The sequence below is a fragment of the Cylas formicarius genome, unplaced genomic scaffold (assembly GCF_029955315.1).
Source record: "Cylas formicarius isolate icCylForm1 unplaced genomic scaffold, icCylForm1.1 PGA_scaffold_10__41_contigs__length_53128322, whole genome shotgun sequence".
NCBI lineage: Eukaryota > Metazoa > Arthropoda > Insecta > Coleoptera > Brentidae > Cylas > Cylas formicarius.
This window is the reverse complement of record NW_026844214.1, coordinates 44,430,438-44,444,335: the sequence shown is the minus strand read 5'-3', so window position 1 is coordinate 44,444,335 and position 13,898 is coordinate 44,430,438. Positions and strand designations below refer to the sequence as shown.

The following is a 13,898-nucleotide window of genomic DNA, read 5'->3' as shown; positions in this document are numbered from 1 at the left end:
GTTTGCAAGTTGGAGTAGAAAAATGTTTTAGCTGATTTATCTGTGATAATTACAATAATAAATAATACCGTCTAATCGAGACTGACTTCAAGAGTGTTTTCGTTATCTACTGGTTTAGAGGTATTGGGTCTTACCAAATAAGGGTCTCATATTCTGACAACTCCTGAGCTAGCCCGTAACAATTGTTAAAAAAATATTATTTGGATTGCGTATTTCAATTTTCAAAATGAAAATGATCTTTGTGGAAAGTATTTTGTTTTTGTAGCGTTATTTTCTTTTTCACAAGGAATTCATTTTAGAATACGAGTCCCCCTTATCTCGTCCCTCCCCCCTCCAATCCCGTTACGTTTTATACGGAACTTTATGACGGGGGCTTGAAGCACGTTGTAAAAAGCCCTTTTCATCGTGGACCTAACGAAAACAACCTCACGGGTTCTCGAAAATCATTACAGAGGGTTTATTAACGGCCCTCGCACCCCACCCAACCATTAATTACGGGGAGACGTAAATTCCACACGTGTCTTCCCGTTGTCGCGTTGGTCCGCGAAACAAATTAAGGTTATGTCGGGCCGTAAAAGTTTTACACCTTCTCGCGAATCGAAAGAAATGTTATCGGTTCTAGATCCCCGGAAAATCTTTCGATCTTCGTTTACGATTTGTCGTTAACATGACGGAAGGGGAGTGACCATGAATCGATTAAAGCCTAATACATCCAATTTCGATATTCCAATGTCACTTAAACTCTAAAATATAGAATACAATACATAGGACCTTTAAGTCCAACTCGACGAAGTGCAGCATAGTTGTTTTCTTAACCCTTCATGTAAAATATACATTATATTTCCACACTTTTTATAAAATTATTATAATTCGCATAAACAAATACTTTATTTTAATTTTTGCCGGTAGATTGTAGCGGCCCGTGCAGGCTATTTTGTTTAGGTGACATCTGTAAAATATTTATTATTCAGTTACTTTTTCTAAATCACCACCAAAGTTACTCCATTGTTCAAATAACAAAATTTTATTATTAAATTGAATATTCGTATAACTTTTACGACGTATTTCCCGCCTCTGGATTTACATTAGGCCAAAAAGGGCAACTACCTCAGCGAACACAAAAAACCATTGAAATATATATTTTATATAACTAATAATGTTTTTTGTTGTCTCTCTTTAAACTGTATAGTAACAAGTTCGGCAGAAATATGTATGATGCCGACAAAATCAAATTGAAAAGAGTAGACGAATTTTCAAATAATAAACACATCTTCAGTTTAAAGTTTAGCTGGTTTAGATCAGCAAACACAAGCAATCTGCTACGCTGTTACGATATTTTTTTGTATCGCTTTTAAAAGAATTATTCATCGTATAGTATAATCAACTGTTTCGCTTATTTAAAGAAAATTGTATTTATAATAGGTGTATTATGTATTTACTTCTTTTCTTAAAAATAAGAGAAGAAAAAATAGTTATGGCAATGCGAATTTGCGAGAGTGGCACAAGAGATAAAAAAAAGAATCTAGATAGGAAGAACTTCTAGCTAATGTTCCCAATTCAACCGATTTCTTTAAAAAAATACCGTCGATACCAAAAACCAATATTGAACTGCAAATTAAAGATCTTCAAATTCAAGATGAACATGTATATGTAGATGCGTCTCCGTCCACATCAAAACCTAATGAAGATAGCAAAGTAAAAGTATCCAAAATTAAGTATATTACAAAGAACTTATGAATCTAAATATTGGATTTCTCCAATCCTGGTCGAGAATATGGAGGCAATATACAAACAAAACATTCGTGACTTTGTCAGAGGCAACAAAAAAGTGTACTGCATTCCATGTAAATTATTTTATCCGAAACGAATATAAAGAAGAGTTTAATGACTGGAAACATTATGATTACTTATACAAACAATCCATTATCATTTTTAAGATTAAATATCCTATAATACTTTTATTATACTCGTTTATGTGTTTTTTAACAATAAAAAGTATGTAAATCCGAATCATGTTTAATTTAAGCGACCTTAAAGCTTGAGAAACGCCTAGAAAAAGCATGTGTGTATGCAAAACTGGCGCGGAATGAACGCTTTGGGTAATGGATTTATTTCTTTTTTTATCAAGTCCTTTTTACTGAAAAAATGTTTATGATTGATAGAAAATAAAGTACTAACCTGCACTTTACGTCATTTCCTATCTAAACAGCGATTTCCATGCACTTAACTAGATACATCTTGAGATAATACTGCCGTAAAAATGCCGCATCCAAATTTATTGACGATCTGTCAACGGCCATATTGGTGGTTGAATATCGCAAGGCTAGAAGCAAAATTGCGCATGTTGTAATGAACATTCTTTTTTTTTATAGTTTCTTCGTAAGTTACTCTATTATCAGCATAGGAAGAGCCACTATATCTCTAATATCTATGTGGAAAGATTTGTTTGTTAAAATCAGTTACCGTCATAGTTTGTTCACCTTAACATCAACATTATGTATTTTAGATTGATTGTTTCGTGTTAAGTCATATAACCTGGGTCATTCAAGTAAATTATAAATATCATTTTTGTGAAAATTACAGCTATTTTAGTTTTTTCTGTGCAACCAACATACAATATATATAAGGAAGAAAATGGTTGTTACGTCACTTCAACGTACATAGAGGTGATTATTTTGATTTTGATTATTAATAATCAAAAAGTCCCAACTTTATGATTATACATGCAAGGTATTGTATACAAATACAATACATTTGAGGACATTAAAGTAGGCTATGATTTGTTGATGATCACAAACAAAACAAATGAATTTATTTTGACATTAGTTTTAAATGCCTATTAGCGACACGTCAAAAATAGATCAACATTTCTAAAATTTGTTCAAAAAGACGCTTTTAGTAAAAGTAAATGCAAAAATAACTCGTGTTAGGTTTATTTTGTGCTAAGTTAACCATTTGTGTGCAGGACTAGTTATGCCAAGAGGAATTCCAATTTCAAAAGACCTAAAGCAAATGCATTTATGGAAGGTATCAATCATATATTTCAAGACAGTTTATGTTACCTCGGTACAGCGTATCTAGAATAATTTCATCGTATAATGACAGAGGACACTTAGAAAAATTGCCGAAATCGGGAAGACCCAAAAAAAACAACGGTTTTGACTGACAGCCGCATTAATTGCTCAACAAGTTCCTTAGAAGTTCGCACCTCGAATAATTGCCGAAATTCCAGAAATTACGGTTGGTATACGAACTGTGCAAAGAAAATTAGTAGCTTCAAAGTTGTTCAGTAGACAACCAGCAAAAAAACCGCTAGTTACAGCACGAAACAGAGCAGCAAGTTTGGCCTTTGTAGGCCGGCATTTAAACTGGACCATCAATGACTGGAAAAAAGTTCTATTCAGCGATGAAACGCGATATAAAATATTCAATTCTGATGGAATGCGACGTGTGAGGCGACCAATTAATACAAGGTTTAACCCTAAGTACGTAACACCTACAATTAAACATGGTAAAGGCAGTGTTTTTTTATGGGGATGTTTCTCATGAGACAATGGATCGATTTGTTTATAGGGAAATTATGCAAAATGTTATGCTCCCTACTGCAGAGTGGGAAATGCCGTTACGTTTTATTTTCCAACAGGACAATGATCCAAAACACTCTTCACAACTCGTTCAACAGTGGTTTGCAGAAAACAATGTTAGAGTTTTGCAGTGGCCGGCACAGTCGCCAGACCTTAACTAATTGGGTTAAGGTCTGGGAAGAAGTAGAACGTCGCATTCGTACACAAATGTTTCCAAAGTTTGGACAAATCTTCCAGAAAATGTCACTCAAAAGTTGATAGAGTCAATGTCACGCCGTTGCCAGCAGGTAATTTTCAATAATGGATATTCTATAAATTATTAAGGCATAATTTTAATTATTATTATTGTATGCAAATGTGTGTTTAATGTTTTTTTTTTAATAGAATACAATGCAATACTATTAAATACGACTTTTTGAAATAAAATAAAATAAAACACTGTTAAGTACAATTTGTTGCTTTACTTTTGTCGCCTTTATTTTCGTCAAATTTTATATTAATTATTATTTAGCTTTCACCAACTAACTTAAGGTACACCCAAAATGTTGTGAAAAATTACTTGCTACGCAAGGAAAGTATTTTATCGTAACTAGCAAAAAATATGAACCAATTTTTTTTTTATTTCAAAAATACTAAAAAAATATGTTGCTCTACTTTTGTCCGATAGTGTATTAGCTAGATGTCAGTATCGTTTCACGTGCATTTCTTAAATGAATCTATAATAATTTGTTTTTTTGCCGCAATAAATGAATTGAACAAATTAGCTCGTACATTCTTATTTCTATTATCAAACTTTGTCTTTGAAACTTAACGAATTTTTGAATTTGAATTTACATGACACGAGCGTTATCTACCTTGAGATTTATGAAACGTCTAGTAAGTACGTCATCTAAGCCTTGTTTACAAACATGGAGTTCATTAAATAGTGCAAATAGCTTAATATGATTTTAGAACTCAAATTTATTTTATGTCAGTACCGTGGAAAATTTTAAGTTTAATTCTCCTTCTTAACGCTTTGAAGGTGTAGTAAAATCAAATGAATAATATTCACAAAAAAATATTAAAAAGTCTAATTTTAAAATCTTACAAATTTTAAATAAGAAATTAACAGAACGGAATCACCCATCTATGATCTATCTATAGATATTATACACATATATATTCAATTTAACGCTTTTTCGATTTAAATAGTGCTTGGAATGCATACATGAAGTCAAAATTATAATTTTGCATACGAATAACACTTATCCTGAACGGGTGCTAAGGTTGGCTATTAAAAAAGCATAATCTATAGGGAAAAAAATCAGAAAAATGAAATTTTAAGTTTCGAGCATACGTATGTGGAATTTTTTCCTAGTTGCTCCATAATTTCCCGTATTACCGGTCCCTATATCTCTAGTAGCTATATGGGTGAAACCGAATAGGCTTTCTGATCGCTAGCGGCAACTTTGGCGCCAAAACGGTGGTAATAGTAACATTAGTGTAAACGTTGGTCGCATTTTGTTCATTTTACTATAAAGGCGGTAACCCTTCGCAGTCATGTGTTCAACATTTGGTGATCAAATTTGAGGCGAAATTTTATATCTCGGGACCATATAAGATTTAATCCACCAAGTAGCTCAAACTTCATGACACGGCAACACCGTTTATTCATCGTTCATCTTTAAGAAGGTAACAAGCAAACCTCCGCATATGGGACTACACTAATTCACACCATGTTCACCAGGAAATAACATAATACTGTTTCGAATATGACGTCGGAGAGGATGTCAACGGTCAACGGCGAGAGCTACAGAACGATGATATCAAATTTTGATATTTCCAATTGAGCCGTATGAACCTAAATGACATGTACTTCGATCAGGATGACGCTACGTGCCACACAGCGGACGATAAACATCCTGCATGAACCTAAGTGTAAGATTATCTCTAGCAGAAGTGAATTGATCACCAAAACCATGCGATTTGACCCCCCTAGACTTTTTTTGTGGAGTTTCTTGAAGTCGGTGTATGCCCCCTTGCCGCCGTAAGAAACCGAGGTGGGCATTTCATATTTCACACTTAACGGCACATATCGGCCTTTCAGATAAAAATAGAATTTTAATAATAGCTCACACAGAACTTGTTTTATTTCATTTCAACATCTACCCACTCTTATTGAAAACCCCTTTATTGTTATTTTGCGGCATACTAAGTTGAATATTGGATGTCGCGGTAATGCGGTAATGAGTCCTCAATATTAAGCCACCACCCAATAAAAGGTAAAGATTAAAAATAACAAGGGCACCAACCTGACAAATATTACAAATGTGAATATCACTCTAAACTTGAGCATTATGCAAACGTGCAAAACATACCAAAACATACCTATATATATATATATATATATATATATATATATATATATATATATATATATATATATATATATATATATATATATATATATATATATATATATATATATATATATATATATATATATATATATATATATATATATATATATATATATATATATATATATATATATATATATATATATATATATATATATATATATATATATATATATATATATATATATATATATATATATATATATATATATATATATATATATATATATATATATATATATATATATATATATATATATATATATATATATATATATATATATATATATATATATATATATATATATATATATATTCTCACGTATTGATTCACGGATGGAAAAATGTGATGACACTATACTCCGGGATATCATCCGTTCGCTCGTTGAACTCCGACTGGAATCCTGCAAATCCTGCATCCGACTGGAATCCTGCAGACGTTTCGCCAAAATCTCACTTGGCATCTTCAATGCTCGCGCATATATATATATATATATATATATATATATATATATATATATATATATATATATATATATATATATATATATATATATATATATATATATATATATATATATATATATATATATATATATATATATATATATATATATATGTATATATATAACAAATTTTAGTTAATTGGGGTATCGGTCCTGATGAGGGCTCAAATAAAAGGCTTTTGTGCTACACCAAGCTTTCGAAAATGTTTATTTTCTTCTTCAGGGGCTACAATATGAAAGCGGCTCTTAGTTATTTAATACTAAAGTCTTCTAGTTAAAGTACTTACTGCTACAGTGCCATTATAGGCCAACACCAAACTCATCCGGATAACAGAAAGAATCAAATACGACCGTTAATTATTATAACCGAGGGCAGCCATCTAGACGAAATTGTTGTTACATTTTATTTAAACGAATTTTACTTCAAACGCAAAACGCAAATGATGGAAAGGTTTTATTAATATGACTACCGCCAGCCGTCCAGTTTTTTTCCCTTCTTTTTTTCCTTTTGTTACCTCCTTTTTGTTTACAAGGCACCTAATGTATAGAGGCTTGGGACTATTTTTCTAAATTATAATTACATTGTGACGACACTATTATCAGCAAACGCAATTCGATTGACGGTTGGTTGTAAAGTTAAGACATTAGAGTAGATCACACTGAGGCCATCAATGTCAGATCTTTTATTGACCGATTTCGGTTCCAAGAAGATCTCCACCATTTCCAAAATTGCTCTTTTGTTGTAGTTGCTTTCTTTATGGAGAATTTTTGTTTCAACAAAGTTAACATCGTGATCCATTTGGTTAGAGTGTGTTGCTAATGAACAGGTGTTCTTATTAAGTCTGCAATCACTCTTGTGTGACGTAATTCTATCCTTAAGTACTCGCGATGTCTGTCCTATGTATACCTGATCACACTGATTACAGGGGATGCTATAAATTACTTCTGAATTCTTTTGTACCTCATCCTTATCTTTTAGTTTGCTAAAGACACTCCCCAATGTTTTTGTTTGTTTATATGCTATCTTAATATTTGTTTGTGCTCTCAGAATTTTTGTGAGTGTGGTCGTTAATTCTTTAATGTATGGCAATGAAAAATAAAAACATCTCAGATCGTCCATTTCTGGGCTATCTGAGTGGACGACCGTGTTCCGCGGGTTTGGAGCTCTTAGTGGGGTCGTGCTATATAACAATTTTTTAGTTAACCTACTTGGGTATGAGTTGTTAATCAGCATGTCGTAAAGCTTATTAAGATTTTTTTGTCTTAGTGATGGGTGAGAAATCCTCTCTATTCGTGTCTTTAATGCTATGACCAAATTTATTTTTGTTTTCGTTGTATGGTAAGAGTGGAAATTCATATATCTCCCCGAACTGGTCGGTTTTATGTACCAATCTAATATAATTTTGTTATCGTTGTTCCGGATCACTTTAGTGTCCAGAAATGGTACGCTTTTATCAATTTCCTCCTCTACTGTAAATTGTATGTGTGCATCATAGCTGTTAAAAACTGTGAGAGTTTCCCTCACGCAACTTTCAGGTATGGAAGTAATTATATCATCCACATATTTTTTCAGAAATGGTAACTGAAACGACAGCTTATCTACGCACACCTCAAGTAGGTCATCCATAACGTATTGAGCTAATATTGGAGAAATGATGGCACCCATCGGTGTACCTAATTTTTGTTTGTAAAATTCATTGTTAAATCTAAAATACGTTGTATCAAATACAAACTGAAGTATCTTTAGGAAACTAATTTGTGACAAATCAGTGTGGTTTCTAATTCTGTTCCAATGTTTTTTTATACTTTTTTCTACCAAATTATATGGAATATTACTAAATAAAGAGACGACATCCAAGCTCACAAGAACATACTTATTAGGTAATTGTTTGTCATTGATAAATGAAGAAAACTCAAATGAATCACCTGTGAAATAATCATTATTCTTATTATATGCTTTGGTTAAAACCTGAGTCAACAATGAAGCCAGTTTACTGTTCGGAGCATTAATTGATGAAATTATCGGTCTTAAGGACAATTGGGGTTTATGTATTTTGGGTAAGCCATAAAATTTAGGACAAGTTTGATTATATATATTTAAAGTTTTGGCTACCTCATTTGTTAATTGTTTTTGATCTTTTAATGATTTGACAAGTTTGTTAGCTTTTTGTTGGTAAGTAGATGTAGGATCACATCTGAGACGCTCGTAATAGGTCCGATCCATCAGAATTTCGTTTGATTTTTGAATGTATGTATCTTTAGACATAATAACTGTCACATTCCCTTTATCGGCCCTAGAAACGACCAACTCAGCGTGATCCTTAAAAAATTTTTTTGTCTTTTTTAACAAAATGTCTATATAGCTACGCTTTGCCGGTTGTTTTAAAAAATTAGTCAATACATTAGTAAACTTAGCTCTTACAGTATTTTTTGCGTTCTCTGGTACAACTTTAATTATAGTTTCTACATCAGCAATTAAACGTTTGACTGAGATTTCATTGCATCTTGGTGGCACGGAAAATTTCGAACCTAAAGAGAGAAACCTCAAGACATCATCCGGGACCTCAACCTCTGAAATATTCTTAACCCAATTATCTTGTGTTTTGATTGTTAAGTGATGCTGTTGCGACTTCAAGTTTTGAAATTTGTTTATGTTCTTTTTTTTGATGGTTTTGAATTTTTTATCACATGACCCTTGTTGTCTTTTACCAAATTCGTCAACAACATCCCCCGGAATCAATGTCAAAACTTTCTCTCTTACTTGTTTCAGTGATTTTTCTATACGATTGATAGTTGAAATAGTGAGTGATATTTCTAAATTAATTAATTTGTTATTCAACCTGGTATTGAAATCCCGAATGCGGTCCCCCATATGTCCATCGGTCAAATCCAAAAGCATGCCCAAATTTCTGGTCCCGTCTGTAATGTGTCTCGGTATGATCCCTGTCTGTCTGCATTTGAGTAAGAATATCTTCCTGTTTCCAAACGATGATAGTTTGCTGCCGAGCCTGGCCCATTGTTTGAGTAGTGAAACTGCTTCGTTTCCATATCGAGCTTTTATTGATTGGAAAAACCCCATTCCTGTAAAATACACAAAACGGTAGTCGTGACCGGCTAGTTGAACAACAAATTTTAGTTAATTGGGGTATCGGTCCTGATGAGGGCTCAAATAAAAGGCTTTTGTGCTACACCAAGCTTTCGAAAATGTTTATTTTCTTCTTCAGGGGCTACAATATGAAAGCGGCTCTTAGTTATTTAATACTAAAGTCTTCTAGTTAAAGTACTTACTGCTACAGTGCCATTATAGGCCAACACCAAACTCATCCGGATAACAGAAAGAATCAAATACGACCGTTAATTATTATAACCGAGGGCAGCCATCTAGACGAAATTGTTGTTACATTTTATTTAAACGAATTTTACTTCAAACGCAAAACGCAAATGATGGAAAGGTTTTATTAATATGACTACCGCCAGCCGTCCAGTTTTTTTCCCTTCTTTTTTTCCTTTTGTTACCTCCTTTTTGTTTACAAGGCACCTAATGTATAGAGGCTTGGGACTATTTTTCTAAATTATAATTACATTGTGACGACACTATTATCAGCAAACGCAATTCGATTGACGGTTGGTTGTAAAGTTAAGACATTAGAGTAGATCACACTGAGGCCATCAATGTCAGATCTTTTATTGACCGATTTCGGTTCCAAGAAGATCTCCACCATTTCCAAAATTGCTCTTTTGTTGTAGTTGCTTTCTTTATGGAGAATTTTTGTTTCAACAAAGTTAACATCGTGATCCATTTGGTTAGAGTGTGTTGCTAATGAACAGGTGTTCTTATTAAGTCTGCAATCACTCTTGTGTGACGTAATTCTATCCTTAAGTACTCGCGATGTCTGTCCTATGTATACCTGATCACACTGATTACAGGGGATGCTATAAATTACTTCTGAATTCTTTTGTACCTCATCCTTATCTTTTAGTTTGCTAAAGACACTCCCCAATGTTTTTGTTTGTTTATATGCTATCTTAATATTTGTTTGTGCTCTCAGAATTTTTGTGAGTGTGGTCGTTAATTCTTTAATGTATGGCAATGAAAAATAAAAACATCTCAGATCGTCCATTTCTGGGCTATCTGAGTGGACGACCGTGTTCCGCGGGTTTGGAGCTCTTAGTGGGGTCGTGCTATATAACAATTTTTTAGTTAACCTACTTGGGTATGAGTTGTTAATCAGCATGTCGTAAAGCTTATTAAGATTTTTTTGTCTTAGTGATGGGTGAGAAATCCTCTCTATTCGTGTCTTTAATGCTATGACCAAATTTATTTTTGTTTTCGTTGTATGGTAAGAGTGGAAATTCATATATCTCCCCGAACTGGTCGGTTTTATGTACCAATCTAATATAATTTTGTTATCGTTGTTCCGGATCACTTTAGTGTCCAGAAATGGTACGCTTTTATCAATTTCCTCCTCTACTGTAAATTGTATGTGTGCATCATAGCTGTTAAACACTGTGAGAGTTTCCCTCACGCAACTTTCAGGTATGGAAGTAATTATATCATCCACATATTTTTTCAGAAATGGTAACTGAAACGACAGCTTATCTACGCACACCTCAAGTAGGTCATCCATAACGTATTGAGCTAATATTGGAGAAATGATGGCACCCATCGGTGTACCTAATTTTTGTTTGTAAAATTCATTGTTAAATCTAAAATACGTTGTATCAAATACAAACTGAAGTATCTTTAGGAAACTAATTTGTGACAAATCAGTGTGGTTTCTAATTCTGTTCCAATGTTTTTTTATACTTTTTTCTACCAAATTATATGGAATATTACTAAATAAAGAGACGACATCCAAGCTCACAAGAACATACTTATTAGGTAATTGTTTGTCATTGATAAATGAAGAAAACTCAAATGAATCACCTGTGAAATAATCATTATTCTTATTATATGCTTTGGTTAAAACCTGAGTCAACAATGAAGCCAGTTTACTGTTCGGAGCATTAATTGATGAAATTATCGGTCTTAAGGACAATTGGGGTTTATGTATTTTGGGTAAGCCATAAAATTTAGGACAAGTTTGATTATATATATTTAAAGTTTTGGCTACCTCATTTGTTAATTGTTTTTGATCTTTTAATGATTTGACAAGTTTGTTAGCTTTTTGTTGGTAAGTAGATGTAGGATCACATCTGAGACGCTCGTAATAGGTCCGATCCATCAGAATTTCGTTTGATTTTTGAATGTATGTATCTTTAGACATAATAACTGTCACATTCCCTTTATCGGCCCTAGAAACGACCAACTCAGCGTGATCCTTAAAAAATTTTTTTGTCTTTTTTAACAAAATGTCTATATAGCTACGCTTTGCCGGTTGTTTTAAAAAATTAGTCAATACATTAGTAAACTTAGCTCTTACAGTATTTTTTGCGTTCTCTGGTACAACTTTAATTATAGTTTCTACATCAGCAATTAAACGTTTGACTGAGATTTCATTGCATCTTGGTGGCACGGAAAATTTCGAACCTAAAGAGAGAAACCTCAAGACATCATCCGGGACCTCAACCTCTGAAATATTCTTAACCCAATTATCTTGTGTTTTGATTGTTAAGTGATGCTGTTGCGACTTCAAGTTTTGAAATTTGTTTATGTTCTTTTTTTTGATGGTTTTGAATTTTTTATCACATGACCCTTGTTGTCTTTTACCAAATTCGTCAACAACATTCCCCGGAATCAATGTCAAAACTTTCTCTCTTACTTGTTTCAGTGATTTTTCTATACGATTGATAGTTGAAATAGTGAGTGATATTTCTAAATTAATTAATTTGTTATTCAACCTGGTATTGAAATCCCGAATGCGGTCCCCCATATGTCCATCGGTCAAATCCAAAAGCATGCCCAAATTTCTGGTCCCGTCTGTAATGTGTCTCGGTATGATCCCTGTCTGTCTGCATTTGAGTAAGAATATCTTCCTGTTTCCAAACGATGATAGTTTGCTGCCGAGCCTGGCCCATTGTTTGAGTAGTGAAACTGCTTCGTTTCCATATCGAGCTTTTATTGATTGGAAAAACCCCATTCCTGTAAAATACACAAAACGGTAGTCGTGACCGGCTAGTTGAACAACAAATTTTAGTTAATTGGGGTATCGGTCCTGATGAGGGCTCAAATAAAAGGCTTTTGTGCTACACCAAGCTTTCGAAAATGTTTATTTTCTTCTTCAGGGGCTACAATATGAAAGCGGCTCTTAGTTATTTAATACTAAAGTCTTCTAGTTAAAGTACTTACTGCTACAGTGCCATTATAGGCCAACACCAAACTCATCCGGATAACAGAAAGAATCAAATACGACCGTTAATTATTATAACCGAGGGCAGCCATCTAGACGAAATTGTTGTTACATTTTATTTAAACGAATTTTACTTCAAACGCAAAACGCAAATGATGGAAAGGTTTTATTAATATGACTACCGCCAGCCGTCCAGTTTTTTTCCCTTCTTTTTTTCCTTTTGTTACCTCCTTTTTGTTTACAAGGCACCTAATGTATAGAGGCTTGGGACTATTTTTCTAAATTATAATTACATTGTGACGACACTATTATCAGCAAACGCAATTCGATTGACGGTTGGTTGTAAAGTTAAGACATTAGAGTAGATCACACTGAGGCCATCAATGTCAGATCTTTTATTGACCGATTTCGGTTCCAAGAAGATCTCCACCATTTCCAAAATTGCTCTTTTGTTGTAGTTGCTTTCTTTATGGAGAATTTTTGTTTCAACAAAGTTAACATCGTGATCCATTTGGTTAGAGTGTGTTGCTAATGAACAGGTGTTCTTATTAAGTCTGCAATCACTCTTGTGTGACGTAATTCTATCCTTAAGTACTCGCGATGTCTGTCCTATGTATACCTGATCACACTGATTACAGGGGATGCTATAAATTACTTCTGAATTCTTTTGTACCTCATCCTTATCTTTTAGTTTGCTAAAGACACTCCCCAATGTTTTTGTTTGTTTATATGCTATCTTAATATTTGTTTGTGCTCTCAGAATTTTTGTGAGTGTGGTCGTTAATTCTTTAATGTATGGCAATGAAAAATAAAAACATCTCAGATCGTCCATTTCTGGGCTATCTGAGTGGACGACCGTGTTCCGCGGGTTTGGAGCTCTTAGTGGGGTCGTGCTATATAACAATTTTTTAGTTAACCTACTTGGGTATGAGTTGTTAATCAGCATGTCGTAAAGCTTATTAAGATTTTTTTGTCTTAGTGATGGGTGAGAAATCCTCTCTATTCGTGTCTTTAATGCTATGACCAAATTTATATTTATATTTATATACATATATATATATATATATATATATATATATATATATATATATATATATATATATATATATATATATATAT

General features: G+C 33.1%; 2 protein-coding genes across 6 annotated transcripts in view; one reads left to right on the top strand and one right to left on the bottom strand.

Moving 5' to 3' along the window:
• Positions 1-13,898, top strand: part of LOC132708277 (protein madd-4) — a 535,295-nt gene that overhangs the window by 420,983 nt on the left and 100,414 nt on the right. The window lies entirely within an intron of this gene.
• Positions 8,014-13,898, bottom strand: part of LOC132701306 (uncharacterized) — an 11,247-nt gene continuing 5,362 nt past the window's right edge. Inside the window, exons 2-3 of one of the 2 annotated variants that reach the window (XM_060669120.1) lie at positions 12,331-12,571; positions 8,014-9,570 (exon numbers count right to left, since the gene is read on the bottom strand). In XM_060669120.1, the coding sequence (XP_060525103.1) occupies positions 9,547-9,570; positions 12,331-12,571 (265 nt within the window). In that variant the 3' untranslated portion in view covers positions 8,014-9,546. Of the gene's footprint in view, positions 12,572-13,898 lie in introns of both variants that reach the window. The other variant, XM_060669114.1, reaches the window with a different exon arrangement.